We start from the raw sequence: 17,935 nt of genomic DNA, 5'->3' as shown, positions 1-17,935 counted from the left end.
AACATTTTGCCTTAAAATGGACCTGAGTTTCTTTCTCAGGACCTGAACAAGATGCTGCTTTTGTGTTTTTGAGTCCTTTACTCTGAGGACTTTATTCACTGCCGACTGTTACTCATTAACTTTCTTTTGTCCTTCATAGAAGGGTTCGGTTTGTGTCTTTAGGTGGATTAATCACCTTTCGTTGTCCTTTCGTTTTATGAAAATACAAAACAAGACATGTTGCATGCTAGCGCACACTTAGGAGCCCATTATTCAATTGTTTGAGAGAAAACGGAAAGTAAGTTTAATTCCTCAATGTTAATAGCTTGCCCTGAATGGGAGCTGAGGTGTTTTCAGTCTGACGAGGTCTGCTCTGTTGAGTTCTGCCCTGTCAGGACTTTTGAAGAGCATCTTCTAATCTAGCTTTTCTTTAGATCTGCATTCAGGCATGAGTGCTGCTCTGTTCCCCCCGGCTTTTCGTTTAACACCCCCAGCTGTCTGCGCTGTTTGGCTGTCTTTCCTTATATTCTCCCTTTGCTAACCTGAGGATCTGTCTCTAGTGTGCTTTAATCATTACGATTCATAAGCTTAACTGAACACTAACAAATCTAAGATATGCTAAAACAAATAGCTAGATTTGGAAAAAAAAAACGAATCATTTTTTTTTGGACCAAATATTGTCTCTTTAATGAGCCTCTCATTATTTCAGGACAATTTATTATTTTGAAAATAAGTAAAGTGCAATGAGAACCATTTTTAAGCAATGTTTTATTACTTATTAAAGCACTGTTGACTTTTTTTTATTTTTTATTCATGATAATCCAAGCACCATGGTTTCAACAGAACATATTTGTATAGTGCTTTTTACAAAACAAATCATTACAAAGCAACTTTACAGAAAATTAAGTTTCTACAATATTTAGTAGCTTATAAGTGCCCACTGTCAGTTTGTGCGTGTATGACAGGATTTTTCAGAAATATTAATACAAGACGTAATCAACCAGATGATGAACATTATTAACAGCAATTATTACATGATGCAGTCACACTTGTAGCATATTTGTTAGTTATGTTTGTTGATTCAGGGTTAGCATCATCTGGGGTCCTCTGAGGGGTCAGCATCATCTCTTCTCAGGTGTTCTGGATCCAGACTGGAGCTGGGATGTAAATCTGTGGCAAAACATAGAAACAAATAGAGACATCATTAGCATCGCTGCTGTTCCAACGAAGTAAAATTAATTAGTTTAACCCAAGCTAAAGAATAAGAATGCACATTGGATCAGATGCAACACTCACAATTTAAGAGATACATTATTCGAATGCTTGGCGAAAGAGATGTGTTTTTAATCTAGATTTAAACAGAGAGAGTGTGTCTGAACCCCGAACATTATCAGGAAGGCTATTTCAGAGTTTGGGAGCCAAATGTGTGAAAGCTCTACCTCCTTTAGTGGACTTTGCTATCCTAGGAACTACCAAAAGTCCAGCGTTTTGTGACCTTAGGGTGCGTGATGGGTTGTAACGTGGTAGAAGGCTAGTTAGGTACGCTGGAGCTAAACCATTTAGGGCCTTATAGGTAAGTAATGATCATTTGTAACTGATAGGGAACTTAATCGGTAGCCAGTGCAGAGACTGTAAAATTGGGGTAATATGATCATATTTTCTTGACCTCGTAAGGACTCTAGCTGCTGCATTTTGGACTACCTGTAGCTTGTTTAATGAAGAAGCAGGACAACCACCTAGAAGTGCATTACAATAGTCCAGTCTAGAGGTCATAAAGGCATGAACTAGCTTTCTGCATCAGAAACATGTAACATGTTTTGTAGCTTGGCAGTGTTTCTAAGATGGAAGAAAGCAGTTTTTTAACATGGGAACATGGGTTTCTCAAACCATTTAACAGTTGTGTCCTTGTCAGATCTATTGAGGCTAAAGAGTTTGTCAGACTGAAACAGGGGCCGGTTTCTGTTGTGTAACATGTAGCATCCCCAAAGACACATTCTTATACACACACCCCTCTCTGTCATGCCTGTGAAACAATATCATTGTTTCAAAACTCTGGACCATCCGGCTCTTATGTAACAAACAAAGGACCCCATTTTTGGGATGACAACAAATGACTTTGTAACAGAATGAAGGAACCACAAATATACTGTACACTAAATAAAGATAACATGGTATCCCATTAGGCAACTGGCACATTACTTAGTTCTTTTTTTGAAGTGGTGGGAATTTTTACCTTGACTTCATACAGATGTTTTTAAATGAGTGTCGACAGCCTACAGGGGATTGTGTGTAATTGGCTTGTAACAATCAAATAATCCAATTTTATAAATCCCAACCACAAGCTTCAATACTCACTCACACACACACGCACCAGTGGAAACTGAAGCACATTCAGCCAGAGAAGTAGATGTGATTCTCTCTACTGCATCAAATCTGGCCTAGAAAATGTGCCTCTAGAGTAATTAATCCTATCGGAAGAATTGAATTTTGTCAGACCCAGAAAATGGCAAGGAAATGTGAAGAAAAAGGGATTTTGGAGGCCATATGCTGTACTCCAGATTCTTTCTAAATGTATTTTGTTCATAATAGGAAGGCTTGACTCTTGATAATCCAATTTGCATGACCTAAAAAATATTGGACGTCACCTGTGGTTTACAGTATGCATTCTTTTTGCTTCCCAAAAGTCTGCATTGAATAAAGAATCTGGTAAATCCTCTGTAGCTGTGGTAATATTTTATCAACAACAAATTTGCTGCAGTTTACAGTTTGTTGGGAAAAGTGATTATAGTTCACTCAAAAATGAACATTCTTTCATCATCTATTCACCTTAATGTTATTCCAAACCGATGGAGATACTAAGGGGAAAAAAGATTATTAAATAGATTATTAAAAATAGTTCCCACAGAAACTTGCATCGACTCAAAAAGCATTTTGCATTCCCTAGCAAAGGTTCCCATCAGAAACTAACAAATATATGTTCATTAGGGATATGCCGGTATCAAATTCTCCTGTTGCGATCAATTGCTAATACTTTTATCACTGTATTATCACGGTATTGAAATATAGTTACAAAAAAGTGGTTATAATACAGTATAACATGTTAAATTACTTTTTTCTTAGTAAAAAAAAAAAAAAAAAACTGAACATTTAAATACAATAAAGAAATAACAGAAAAATATATAAAGTTAAAAGTTTTCGATTAAAGTGCAAAAGAACTATAAAGTACAATCAGTATCACTTTAAAATAAGACCTCATTAGTTAACCTTAGTTAATGCATAAACATTCACAATGAGCAATAGCTACATTTGCTACCGAAGTCATTAATCTTTGTTAAAAGTACTTGTCTTAGTTCATCTTAGCTAATTAAATAACACAGCTGCAACTTTCGATTTTAACAACGTGTTAATAAATATTGGAATATCTAAGATTAATGAATGTACAGAAGAATTTTTCATTGGCAGTTTATGTAAGCTAATGAAATTACTAATGTTAACTAATGAAGCCCTAATGTAAAGTGTGGATGAACAATAAAGAATCAAAACACTTTAAAACAATATCTAGGGCATGTTGTAGTCCAGATTAAAATAAAAATAAAAAAAAGTTTACAAATAAATAGCCTATTTAGTCTAAATATTTAAGTATTTGACATTGTGATGAACACCTTAGCGAAACCACAAAATCTAAATGGCTATTTAAAATTATTTAAATATGTTTTAAAGTAGTGCAGCTGCTTTATTTATGGGGTTCCAGGGTTACGGCTGCATTTTCTGCAGATTAGCGCCATCTGCTGTCAGAGAGTGAATGTGCTTTCATTCAGCGCATCTCTCACGTGTTCCCCCATGTGCTTCTCATGCATGCTTGTTTACATCAGAGCGCACACATGTTGTTTAAGCAGCATACAGCTGTGCTGTGCTTTTTGACCAGTTGATAGGAAAATTATATTTGGAATAATTTGGAATATATAATTTATTCATGGTATTTAGAAGTGCCCACGATAACAATATCGTGCATATTCATTACCTTGTTATATCACGTTACCGAATACTGGCACATGTCTAATGTTCATATAAAACATTATTTCATATTTCAATATCTTATGTTATTATTTCCATCTCGAAAGTTTTGCAAATGATACAAAATTACTTGGGGGAGTGAATTTTTTTTTATGAGAGAGCATAAAGCTTTAAAAAAGTTTTCACCCCCATCATACCCCATTATACAAACCTTTATGGCTTTTTTATCTTTTGCAAACATAAATACATTTTTGAAGAATGTTTGATTTTGTCCACAATCTAAGTCATTGGGGTCAAAAACAATATTCAGCCACACTGAGTTTATTATATAGACACAACCCCCCCCCCCCCCATTTATTATTTTGTTTTTCCACAAAAACATCATTCAAGTTTGGAACAGCATGATTTTCTTTTCTGGTTGAAAGAAATCATGAGTCAATATTCACTGAAAAGCTTGGGTCCATTCTATTTATCTCTGTGCTTTCATGAGGAAATCTTTCTTCATGTTTCATCAGAAGATTAATTGGATGATTATTAGGAGATCAAAAGTGATTAATAGCTTAATTTATTTTGTTTGTTTATTTTTGGTGAATTATCCCAATAATAAATGTAGATATTGATGTTTATCATTTTGATGTTGGTCTTGTAATATGGGCAGACATTGAGCTATTTTAGAGACAACATTCATATTTGTCATTTACAGCAGGCGCTGTGTTTTCTGGTGTGGCCACTGAGTGCTAGGAATGCTAAACATTCCTCACTGAATGTGTGTTTTCTGTTCAGCTGAGGAGTGAGAGAGAGATGAAGGAAGAGAGAGCGGACAGTGTAGGAACAGTGCGACAAGATTCCAGAGCTCATGCATGCATACAGATGGAATCACGTCAGGTCTTCTTTCCTGTGTAGCACACAGATGGTGTAAATCACAGTCCTGAACATGATCACCAACATGAAGCGCTTGCAGGACAGCGTGTTTCCGTCGGCCCTCTCAGATTGGATAAAGGCATCCATCCGCACCAGAATATGTCAGAGGCCAAATGCACTGCCACCATCTTTCTCCATTATATTGAAGTCTTTTTCCTTTTTAAAAGAACATGATGGACTGATCTGTTAATCGCTGTGGGAAGGCCACATGTAATATATCACTATTATCTGACATAGTGCGCTGAAATGGGTTTCTTGAAAAATCAGATTTTTATATCTGTGGCAACTATAAGCAAAAATTAATCACTTATTTTAGCCAATCAGAAAAGTTTGGCAGAGATCACTTAGATAGCTTTAAGGTGGGAAAAGCTTTATTGTTGATTATGCAAGGAATTCTGGGAAATGGAGAATGTAAGCAACTAGGACCCACTAGTAAAAAAAGTTATACTCCATTCTATCCATGCTGAAAAAAAATATATATATTTTAAACTATTAAGTTATCTATTAATGAATTGAACTTTACTTGCTCCTGATTTTAATGAGCTCTTCTGAGTGCTCTAAAGCACTTGTGTGTATTAGTTGGTTCTTCATTAGTCTCAGATGTTAAGATGCAGAAGATGAAGCAGATAACGTGTTCAGTGTTTAGATTCTTCACAGTTTTAAGCCCTTTATGAATGTTTTGGTTGTGGATTTGTGCGTTTTAGTTATATCGTCAACCCAAACATTAGCTTATAGAGCTGTTTTGCTGTCTAAGCACCTTTATTAAGTCAACATCCTTTCTAAAAATGGACCTTCATAAATGACTGTTTTGAGACAGCAACTCTATACACCATATACTGTATTTGCAAATTGATTTCAATAGAGTTTGACCAAAGTTTAAGGCAGTTCACTCAACAGCCATATTTATAGCTAGAGAGCTTTTTTTCTATGTAGGTAAAATCTATATATAAGTATAAGCCCTACTTTGGGAAAGACTGAGATGGTGATGTACGTCTGAGTGAAACAGATTATCAAAAAAGAAATAAAAATTAGGGAGGGGACTCTGTCAATCCTCTGTCACTCCTTTGTACTGTACTTTGAGCCCTCCTATATGTCACCAAAGTCTGGATTTACAGTCCGATTCTTCTTAGAGGACTGGAGGTCTGAAGATCATATCATGGAGAAGTAGGAATGCAGTGACAGTCAGCTGATCTGTGCTGTAATCTTAGTCCTGTCTGACGCAAATAAAATGACAGCGATCTGAGTTTCAATTGAGCTTTTTTGTTTTGTTTTCTCACATGCAGGTTTCAGTATGTTATTTCTACAGGGATGCACAAATGTTACAATTCTGACCAATACTGATTAGCTGATAATTATTCATATTAAATATTAATTAATATTGAACTTAATGTTAAATATTAAGTTTTGTACTATTTTGTTCAAAATTTTTTAAATAAATAGCTAAAAAAAATTAATTAAATGCAATGAGTAAATTAAGGCTTCCCAGTATTTTTGTGCAGTATGACTTTGGATAATTTAGAAATTTACTAAAAGATTACATTTAACGTTTATTTTTAAATTACATTTAAAAAGTTATTGATGACAGCAAAGTGAATTTAAATAAAAAAATGGGGGAATTGGCACGTATAATTAAATATCCATTATCAGCCGATCAGGGATGGAAATAAATTTTTTTGTCCACTTGCCACTGTGGCTGGTGGATTTCAAAATCTACCAACCACTCAATGTTTTTACCAGCCACTTTCTTGTTTTTAAAAGACAATGTGTAACTGCATGTGAAAATTAATACTACAAGATCTACAATACTTAAGTAGTTTATTTAATCTCAAGTCTCAATGAACTACTGACATTTTCTCTTTCAGTGCTGCTCAAAAATGCCGCCTATCTAGGCAGCTTACTAGGTTTTGAAACAGCCGACTCTTGCTGAAGTAGCTCATTCTCTCAACTCCGTAGCCCAACCGGATGATACACTCCACTGAACTTTTTTAATGCACAGAAACATTTTTGCAATATTCTAAACAGTTTTTGTACGCATTAATAATATTGTATTTAATTCCAAAGGAAAGGATTCACCAGGAAGGTTTTTTTTTTTTTTGTGGTTGAGGGAACACTTGGGGAAAAGTCCCCTGTTCAACGGTGTATCACTGAAAGAAATCTCAGCTCGCGAACTTTTACACCATTGACAAACGACAAACGATGACAAACAACAGGGTAATACATCGTTTTTACTCGTTTCATCATGCCAGAGCTGTCAAACATGTGTAGCGATACAATGTTATTTCTAAAAACAAAAAGAACAGCGTGACAACTTACTAGTCCCAGAGCAAACTTCTGAAAAAGTACTTGAAGAAAATAGAATGAATCCCCCCGAGGGCAATTATTAGACACACAACCGATAATACGGTTTGTTAGTTTGCGTATTATGCCATTAAAAACAATAAGATAAAAACAGACTGTCCATATAATCTAAAATGTTTCAGAATGCTGGAGGAGAACTTGGCAGGGTTTGACAGAGACGTGACAGTATGCGGAAATTTGTGCGCGATAACAAATTCAACTCTTCACGCGATCTTGTATATCATGAGCACATGCTATACAACGTACTGTAAATAAACAACAAATATATCACTCCGCCGGCGGCACTAACTTCAGCTGCAAACACTGTACTGGGAACAACGCCACCGTTTCGAGCCCAGTTTATACCACCTTTCTCCACAGAGCTGCTTCAGATGATATTACACTTTATTGCGTGTTGTACACACACCAGGGATGGAAAATTACTTTTTTTGTCCACTGTCCCTGTGAAACAGTATGCTATTTTTATTTACCCACCACGGTGGCCGGTTGGTGAAGCGAGTTTACCCACCACAACACAAAATCACCCTCATTTGGCTGGTGGCGGGTGCTAATTTCCATTCCTGCTGCCAATATATATATATATATATTCATTGACCAACAGAAATAAATTAAAATATTTAATATGTGCCAGACAGCCAATGTACTACCAATGTATGCATTCCATGTATGCTTTAATTTTTTAGAAGAAAAAATCAAAAGCACAGTGTAAAAATGTCAGTAAGTCATAAAGATGATGTAAGTCAGATATACGCACAAAAGATACATTCAACCTCAGATCTTAATGCGGTGGAACTAGTAGAAATTGCTAATGGAGATGTCAAGCTTTTATGATGACGCCGACTTAACCTCAGATCCACATTTGATTGTTGATATATTTTGTTTCAGCCATCAAATCAGGCTGCTTACATTAGCGGGATACAGATGCTAGCAGTACGTAAAATAAGAAATCGATTCAAACCATATGACCATTTTGTTGGCCAAACCAAAATAGTCTCCACATGTTGAGGTTGAATATTGACTACTTAAATGATTTGATCGAATTTCTAAATGTTTGTCTAAGGCCTCGTGTATTTTTAATTCCCTGTGTGATAGTTTAGCTCTCAGTTTGCAGATCTTGCTCTTGGCTCTGGTTTTCCCCTGCTCATAGTGTGAGTGTGTTCACAGTACAAGTAAGTGCTTTAGTGCTGAGGTTGGTGTGTATGTGGATCCCATAATTTGACTTCTGCTGATGGTCGTTGGGTTGTTGGGTGGAGTTGGAAATCCAAACACTGAGTTTAGCAGAATCTCCAGACTGGTTTAAAGGACCGGGACACACCAAGTCTCCTTCAAAAAACTAAAAAACCAATGGTGTTGTCGCCTTATGTCGGCAGCGTTGGATAAAAAAGCTGATCACGTCACATTTAAACAGCTTTCTTTCTCTACCACCTTCATTTATGTGCTTGTTTTCATCACTTTTGCTTTAATTCTCAGGCACTGACTCATTTGCTAAATTGAAAATTCAATCAGAGCCCTCACACGAGCCGACGACGGCGATTCAACAATGACGAGCGGAACACAACAAACAAACTAGCCCGACCGTTGCTTGCCGTCGAGGCCGTTTGCCCCGGCCTTAAAATTAATTGGTTGAACATTTTTCAGATTTCTTTTTTCTATCAAAATCATTCGTTGTAAGGACCTTTTTTTTTTTTTTGGAAGGCAGTAATACTTTTATTCAGCAAAAATGCATTAAAATGAGGTTTGTCAATTTTGTGCTGAAACTGGTTGCTCTAATATGAGAAAAGTCTTTGAATGCTTAACAAACTGCGCTAGTCAACAAGGATGACAGCTTGCATCATGACAGATCAGGAAGTTATGAATGGCATCCATCGCTGCATGTCAGCAGTGAACTTCCGTGTGAAGCATTGCCATATATGGCCTTGTCACTTCCTCTGAAGATCACCCTTCAGAGGAAAGCATGCAGGGGTATTGTGGTTACAGACCCAAGGGACGTTCTGTTGAGTTCAAACCACATGCACCCAGTCATCCTATCTCATTGTGTCTGTGGTTGTGAAGAGGGATACTGCTATTTAGCAAAGAAGGTTGTCTCTGAACAGTAAATAATTTCATTGCACAACAGAATTGAGTTGTTTACTGTTGTCAAGCGACGTCACATCTTGTCACATTCATATAGAATTGAATTGGTGTTTAGTTCAACAGATGTGCACATATCCGCTATTTTGCAGTGGCTTCAATCTGAATCCACAATCCACAAATAAAAATAATAATAATAATAATAATATATATATGAGATGAGAAATGCTCTTGTCTAATGTATTTGAATTACTCGATTGTCCAAAAGCAGACATTATCACATGATTATATAAACTACTTGTATGATTATATTACTGCAACAGAATAAATTAAGTTTCTTAAACAGACATTTAACATTTCTGTTATGTAACAGGGAATTTATATATAAATACACATTATATATGCATGTATATATGTGTGTGCATGTATGTAATAATTACACATATATAAAATATTTATTTAATTAATTAGTTTTAACAATATACACATGCACGCAAACACACACACACACACATATAGTTCACACAGTCATACAGTGCACTTGTTGGCACCTCAAGCGTGAATCTTAGGGGCTTAAGTACATTTGTTTTGATGTATCACATTTTAGCAAGTCCAGACAGTCAGAACTTTGGAGCACCATTACAGTTCACAGTTTCTCCCTCCTTCTTTTTGGCTTTAGCCCAGCAGCTGGTGTTTACTCTGGGCTTCCAGTGAGTCTGCTCCTCTCCCTCACACCTCCCCCAGAAGAGGCACCCTGCCTGCTTACATCATCCATCCGGGGTGAGGAGCGAGGGGCCGGGGGTGTGGGGGGGGTGAGTATGAGGTAATTCATCTGGCCTCTAATGAGATGCAGATCCATTCTCAGTCGGCCTCCCAGTTCTTCTGTTCTCCCCCAACCCCCCACTCACCTCTTCCGATCTCTGATTTAATCGGCGCTACTTGCTTCCACTTCCGGCTCCCTGTTTGTCTCATTTCCATATTTGAAAAAGAGCATTGCTCAAGCTCTATACCCTTCAGGATCAGTGCACCCTTTTTGGTGGGACTGCTCTGCGCTCTTCATTCAACCGGTTTTCTGTGGTTTTAGGGCAACGTAATGACATGTTTTCCTTGAAAAAGGGCTACAGAGGTGCTTAAATGAGAAAGTTTTAAAAAAGTTTTTTTTTTTCATTTTTAAAGATAAACACTGTTTTGTATTGTACTGTATTGTAGTCCTCTGTATGTTATATGATTCATAACCTATAGCTTATTCATTACTATAATTTTGTGTGTTTGTGTGTTTGTGTGTGTGTGTGTGTGTGTATGTGTCTGCTTTGGTTTATAAACTTTGTCATGTCTCTATACTGTTGAAAATGGCAGATTTTGTCTTAACATGAAAACATATTTGCCGGTTTTATAGTGATGCACCTGCATTTCAACACTTGACAATATTTGGCTGAAAATGTATTCTCTTTTGGCTTAAAGTGTCAAATAGAAGAGTTTTGACATATGTCATCCTGGACCACAAGTCGCTGGGGTATATTTGTAGCACTAGCCAAAAATAGATTGTATGGGGCAAAATTTTTTATTTTTATTTTATGCCCAAAATCATGAGGATATTAAGTAAAGATCATGATCCTTGAAGATATATTTTTTTGCACCCTCAGATTCCAGATTTTCAAATAGTTGTATCTCGGCCAAATATTGTCCTATCCTAACAAACCATACATCAATTGAAAGCTTATTTATCCAGCTAATGATTAGTAATGATTAATCATTTATTAAATCATTGCACTATTTTACATATTAATTTATTATGGTTAACCTGTTTTCTTTATTATCTAGTGTATGTTTGAAGAAATCTGTCATTCAAACGGTTTCTAATGTTCAAATCAACAACAAAATGTTGTTTTAAAAAAAACTATTAAAAAAGTTGCTATAAAAACTGCCTTATACAATATAAACATTTATTCAGCTCAGATGGATTTTATTAAATCAATGTGATTTAACTGATGTATTATTAAATACACTTTACCTCTATGTTGGTGACTGGATGCATTGCTTCTAATATTTCTTTCTTTGTATATGTCAGTTGCTTGCTTGATTGACATCATTGTGCACTCCTATAGTATCAGTCTATTTTCAGATATGATAATAATGAGTACCAAGCAAATGCATAATGCAACAGAAATCAGCAGTCACATTAAAGAATTTTACCTAATGGCTGTGCTTTTAGTTACTACTACTTTAAAACTCAAAATTTTATGCATGCAACCTAGTTCTTTTCTCATGCGTAATGCATTTATTATCATTTCATGTCTGGTGGTAATGGTATTTTTAGCTCACCATGAATAATGCAATGCATGGCAGCATTTACATGGTTTGTCCCTGGATAGAGAGGAAGAGGGATTCAGGGTGGATTGGAACGAGTAAATCTCGCTTTAAGCACAACGGAGAAAAATCTCCAAATATTAGTCACTGTAAAACTCCCAATGCATCATTCATTCATTACCATACCATGCAATCTCATTCTCCCAGGGACAAAACAGTCCACCGCTGATGTTTTTTCTTTTTTTTTTCAGAAAAATTCTTCCGCCTCACATCAGCTGAATAGACTTATTGAGGTGGAGAAAACAGAGCCTCTGAGTAAATACAGGATGTTTTCATATTTACTACACAAGCTGATTTCTACTCCACTGGGTGTAGTATGTCTAGAGCAAAATGATATGTTAAAAATCTATGGGATATTTGTGATGTCTGTATTTTATATAACAAGTTTGAGCTTTAAGTTTTCTAAAGACATTAGATGTTGCTCTGATTTTAACCCCAGTACTTAGTTGGTAAGTTTAAATATTTTCTGTGAATTCAATGATTCAGTTGTTTTGTTTACTTCCTGGAAGCTGCTTGAGTATTCGTCATAAATGTTTTAGTCATAAACAACAGTTTATGCATTTGCTACATTTTGTTATATTGGTGCATAATAAAAATGATTGTGATTATTCCTTGTTCATTTGCCTTAATGTATATAAAAAAATGTTATATATAATATCATCAAAAAGGTTGAAAAATATTGCATATTCTATTTAAAGCTATATTTCCACACCTTTCTCTGACATATGTTTGTCTTTCTGTGTGCATAGACACTTTATTGAGTCTGTAATGTTGGTCAACATCAAATCGGACTCTAACCCAGGTCGCTCTTATCAGTGAAAAACATGTGATCTGTTGAACCTCCTCCTTGTGTGTGTGTGTGTGTGTGCGCGTGCGTGCGTGTATGGACTGTCTCGACATGACATCATGGCTTTAAGATGTCAGAAATCCAGAACTCATTTTCTTGCTCATTTTCTCCGATGAAATTTTTTATTTTTATAGCTTTAGTCTGTTGAAACATCCAGGTAAGCGACATGCTTATCAGTAGGCATGGGAATCTTTAGCGCTTCACATTTCGCTTTAGTTGGATTTTGACCAGGAAGTCATGAGCTATTGTGGCTTAAATTTAAACTTAAATTCTGTGTTAAGATTCAGAATAAATATGATTCTACATATTTGACCTACCATTAAAAATAAAATTACCTTGAATCTTATATGTATTGCTTAATGCAGATTTAAAACAACAATGATCAGCTTTGAGAGAGTAAATTATGTCCCATGATTGTGATTAATATATTGTGATTATTTAAAAATAATTAATTTTTGGTAAATATGTGCCACTGAAAATCCGTTTTTAATGTTAGTTATTTATTTTAGGGCATAAAAATGAAGCATTTGGCATTTGCGCAGTCATCTTATGTCTATGAGTTGGCAGCCGTTAGAATGTTTTCCATTTGTAGAAAGTAAATGGTTTAGTCTAGAGTGTCTGATCAACTGTAAAGAAGACTGTGTTTCTATTTAATCTATGTTCTCGAGGGAAGTGGAAGGTGGCAAGGTCACCATTATTTTCTTGTGTCTACAGAGCAATCCTTCAATCTCCCAAAAATCAATTGATTCGAGGGCAGTTGAGGTTCATATTGAGCTGCCTAGGGCATGACTTTAACTCATTTAATCTTTGCTGTACCAAAACATTCTGTCATGGATCATGTGTGCTAATCAAAAAAAAAAAATCGATCTGGATTTAATCTCTGCGGAATGTAACTGTGAATGACTCTTCTGTGTAATCACACTACTAGAAGACACATACACTCGGCTGTTTGCTGTAGCTTTGGAATGAAGTTTGACTGGTCTTCATCTCTCGTTTGACGTTTGTCACTTTTCTTCCGTCTTCTATCTTAGATCCCTCAGCTGTTCCAGAGACCAATCCCAGAGATCCCAGCTCAGAGGAAGTCAACACACCTTCAAAAACAGAATCAGGCCTTGAAGCTAGCATGCCCACAAAGATGGACTCTGCAAAGAGATCAACTACCCCGAAACAGCTGGACGTCATTCCAAAGTCCCCTGCAACACCAACTCCGAGATCGAGTGGTAGCCCTCAACACAAGAAAGGTGGCTTCTAGTGTTGGGTGATATGGTCATTTTTCAAATCGTCATATCGTCAGCCCATGAGATGGACGATACACAATATTATCGTGCATGGGTGGAGCACGAGAGAGACTCTTTGTTCTTGTCATAGCATAACTGTTTGGTGTTTAAAACTGTGCAGGTGTGCGAGAGAGAGCCTATGGAAACACCAATAATTGAAAAAACATACTTTCAAACATAGTGATAAACTAACGTTAAATATAAAAATACTGTTTTTAAAACAGTTCATATATAGTCGGATGAAACTGTCATATCGCGCTTTTTGTGACAAATTTGCCGCATCTACACACTGAGGTAATCAGCCTAAATGTTCTGCGAAATCAGTCAACGGTGAAAATCAATAGTAGATTTCATTTAAAGTCCAACAGTTAAACACAAATATTGGACATAAACGAAGACGTTGAATATAATGTATTCAAAACAGGTAAGTTGATATATTTGGAGTAAAGTTGAATTGAACTGATGCATCAGTCATACAGCGCTCCGGACCGTGCGCCTCATTACGAGCTCGACGCACTGCCACAGAAACAAGAATAAGATTCATTCTAACATAACTGTGGGATTAAACTCAGTTAGTGAGGGCTCGTTTAAGATATTGCACATATATAGACCGTTCAGATTACTTGTTAAAGTGCAATGAAATACCTTATATCTGCAGACGACACCTGTTTGGGGATGGAGACTTTGTAACGGCCAAAACTATGTATTTTGCAGGCATCACATTATAGTGCGGAGTGCATGAAAATAATAACAAGGCGGCAGAGCGAATTTATCATCCATAGTGGTTCTCACGTAGTCCTTCTACATCATCGCCACATAGTGAATGTTATAAGTGATCAGTCTTTAAGGGAAGGACTAGTGAGTACCACTATGGATGATAAGTTTGCTGTTCCGTCTTATTTTATTTTTTTCTTTACTTTATTTGAAATCCAAGAAAGTGTTAATCTCTCGTGTATGAGAAGAGCGCGTTGCCGTGTACCAGCCATTAAATGTGTGGAACACCAACTCCTCGTTTTCTATCTCTTTCATTTCATGGATTTAACGAGTTATCCAAGTCAAAACGTTACAACTTCAGTGAGGCTCGAATCCTCTTTTGCGCGCGGTGTGTGTGTGAAATGTGGTGCTGAAATGAAATTGCTGGGCAGTTTGATAGACGAATTATAATAGGCAGCCTAATAAAAATAAAAATGATAATAGTTATTATTATTATAATCTAATGCATTAATAGGGGAATGAGCCTAATATCGTCTTGACTATCGACAGAGAAATCTGCTAATGTCGATATCTCTGGCTATCGTCGATACACGATACTATCGTCTAACAGCAGAACCCTAGTGGTTACCTTGAAGACCGTTCAGTTTAGTTTTTTTTAATTGATACTTTTAATTAGAAATTTCTTCTTTTGGCCTCTTAATTACCCTTTACCCCAAAACCGAACTTCAAAATGAAGTTGAATCATTAGTAGCTGGACTTGGTTTCTAGTTGGATGAATCTGGTTTTTTTATGGTCAGTTAGTTGATTTATGCGATTTGGTTGATAGACCATCTTGGTCAAACTGGTTTGGGTTGGTAAACCATCTTGAGGTGCTTAAGGTGTTTGAACACAAAACTTGTTGACCTGTTTGACTCCACAACTTTTTTCCAACATAACATTGATAGCAATAAACCATTAAACCATTCAAAACCGTTTTCTCTTCTGTGAGAAGCATTCAGGAAGTCTCTTGAGAAAGGAGAGAGTCATTGAGGATTTACTCCTGACCAAAGTCTTGAAAGCTAACCGAGGCATTTGTTTATTGACCCACTAAGAATTTCCACAGTCATGCATCTGTAAATGCTCCCAGAATTAAGTTATTTCGGCTGTATTACATTAATGTAGAAATGTATCCGTTCAATGAGGAAAATGTTGGTGCTAATGCTGATTTGAGGAGGCTGGCGACAGGCAGTTTCTAATCATTTCTGATCATCAGCTGAGGTGAAGCAATGAAACCTGAATGGGCATCACATTTCACAGTGCTGTGCCAATTGGAGGGATTTAACCCTCCTCCTTTGTTTGGTCACGTTCATAGTATAAAGCCTTCACTTGTATGAGTACACATAGATAAATGTTAATGAGAGAGTTATTTCGGTTTGAGAAAGGAAGTGGCTTTTCTATGCCTACTTCATTGTTGTCTCTTTATACAAATGAGGTTGTGGCTGTAGAACATGTGGCAGTTGTTAACTTTGTGGGAAAAGCTGGTACAGCTGTGTTTGACTAGCTATTTATACTTTATTACTATGCTTGATACTATGTATGCAGTTGTAATTTAGTGTTATGTTGTTATCATTTCATCATTTTAAATTAAATTGATACTAATCTAAATGCATTTAAATACAACTATTAACAATAAAAATATAAGTTACATATTTTAATTATTTTAACTTAATTATTCTAATATTTCTTAATTTATTACAGGTTACATTAATAATAATAATGGTGATTTGTAGTATTACCAGTATTATACAATTAATAATTAGTTTTCTTATTTTTGCTTTAATTGACAATGTACAGTATTGTTCAAAATAATAGCAGTACAATGTGACTAACCAGAATAATCAAGGTTTTTAGTATATTTTTTATTGCTACGTGGCAAACAAGTTACCAGTAGGTTCAGTAGATTGTCAGAAAACAAACAAGACCCAGCATTCATGATATGCACGCTCTTAAGGCTGTGCAATTGGGCAATTAGTTGAAAGGGGTGTGATCAAAAAAATAGCAGTGTCTACCTTTGACTGTACAAACTCAAAACTATTTTGTACAAACATTTTTTTTTTTCTGGGATTTAGCAATCCTGTGAATCACTAAACTAATATTTAGTTGTATGACCACAGTTTTTTAAAACTGCTTGACATCTGTGTGGCATGGAGTCAACCAACTTGTGGCACCTCTCAGCTGTTATTCCACTCCATGATTCTTTAACAACATTCCACAATTCATTCACATTTCTTGGTTTTGCTTCAGAAACAGCATTTTTGATATCACCCCACAAGTTATTAAGGTCTGGAGATTGGGCTGGCCACTCCATAACATTAATTTTGTTGGTTTGGAACCAAGACTTTGCCCGTTTACTAGTGTGTTTTGGGTCATTGTCTTGTTGAAACAACCATTTCAAGGGCATGTCCTCTTCAGCATAGGGCAACATGACCTCTTCAAGTATTTTAACATATGCAAACTGATCCATGATCCCTGGTATGCGATAAATAGGCCCAACACCATAGTAGGAGAAACATGCCCATATCATGATGCTTGCACCTCCATGCTTCACTGTCTTCACTGTGTACTGTGGCTTGAATTCAGAGTTTGGGGGTCGTCTCACAAACTGCCTGTGGCCCTTGGACCCAAAAAGAACAATTTTACTCTCATCAGTCCACAAAATGTTCCTCCATTTCTCTTTAGGCCAGTTGATGTGTTCTTTGGCAAATTGTAACCTCTTCTGCACATGCCTTTTTTTTAACAGAGGGACTTTGCGGGGGATTCTTGAAAATAGATTAGCTTCACACAGACGTCTTCTAACTGTCACAGTACTTACAGGTAACTCCAGACTGTCTTTGATCATCCTGGAGGTGATCATTGGCTGAGCCTTTGCCATTCTGGTTATTCTTCTATCCATTTTGATGGTTGTCTTCCGTTTTTTTCCACGTCTCTCTGGTTTTGCTCTCCATTTTAAGGCATTGGAGATCATTTTAGCTGAACAGCCTATCATTTTTTGCACCTCTTTATAGGTTTTCCCCTCTCTAATCAACTTTTTAATCAAAATACGCTGTTCTTCTGAACAATGTCTTGAACGACCCATTTTCCTCAGCTTTCAAATGCATGTTCAACAAGTGTTGGCTTCATCCTTAAATAGGGGCCACCTGATTCACACCTGTTTCTTCACAAAATTGATGACCTCAGTGATTGAATGCCACACTGCTATTTTTTTGAACACACCCCTTTCAACTAATTCAACTAATTGCCCAATTGCACAGCCTTAAGAGCGTGCATATCATGAATGCTGGGTCTCATTTGTTTTCTGAGAATCTACTGAACCTACTGGTAACTTGTTTGCCACGTAGCAATAAAAAAA

At 36.3% G+C, this 17,935-nt stretch overlaps 1 protein-coding gene across 6 annotated transcripts in view; it reads left to right on the top strand.

The window, feature by feature from the left end:
- LOC113115998 (MAP7 domain-containing protein 1-like) overlaps positions 1–17,935 on the top strand; it is a 39,371-nt gene that overhangs the window by 2,132 nt on the left and 19,304 nt on the right. For 5 of the 6 annotated variants that reach the window (XM_026283796.1, XM_026283794.1, XM_026283795.1 and 2 more), the window contains exon 2: positions 13,588–13,797. In XM_026283796.1, coding sequence (XP_026139581.1) covers positions 13,588–13,797 — 210 coding nt within the window. Of the gene's footprint in view, positions 1–12,575; positions 12,714–13,587; positions 13,798–17,935 lie in introns of those variants that run through there. The other variant, XM_026283797.1, reaches the window with a different exon arrangement.

The sequence above is a fragment of the Carassius auratus genome, chromosome 16 (genome assembly GCF_003368295.1).
Source record: "Carassius auratus strain Wakin chromosome 16, ASM336829v1, whole genome shotgun sequence".
Taxonomy (NCBI): domain Eukaryota; kingdom Metazoa; phylum Chordata; class Actinopteri; order Cypriniformes; family Cyprinidae; genus Carassius; species Carassius auratus.
Note: the sequence above shows the minus strand (reverse complement) of the source record. Positions and strands in the feature narration are given on the sequence as shown.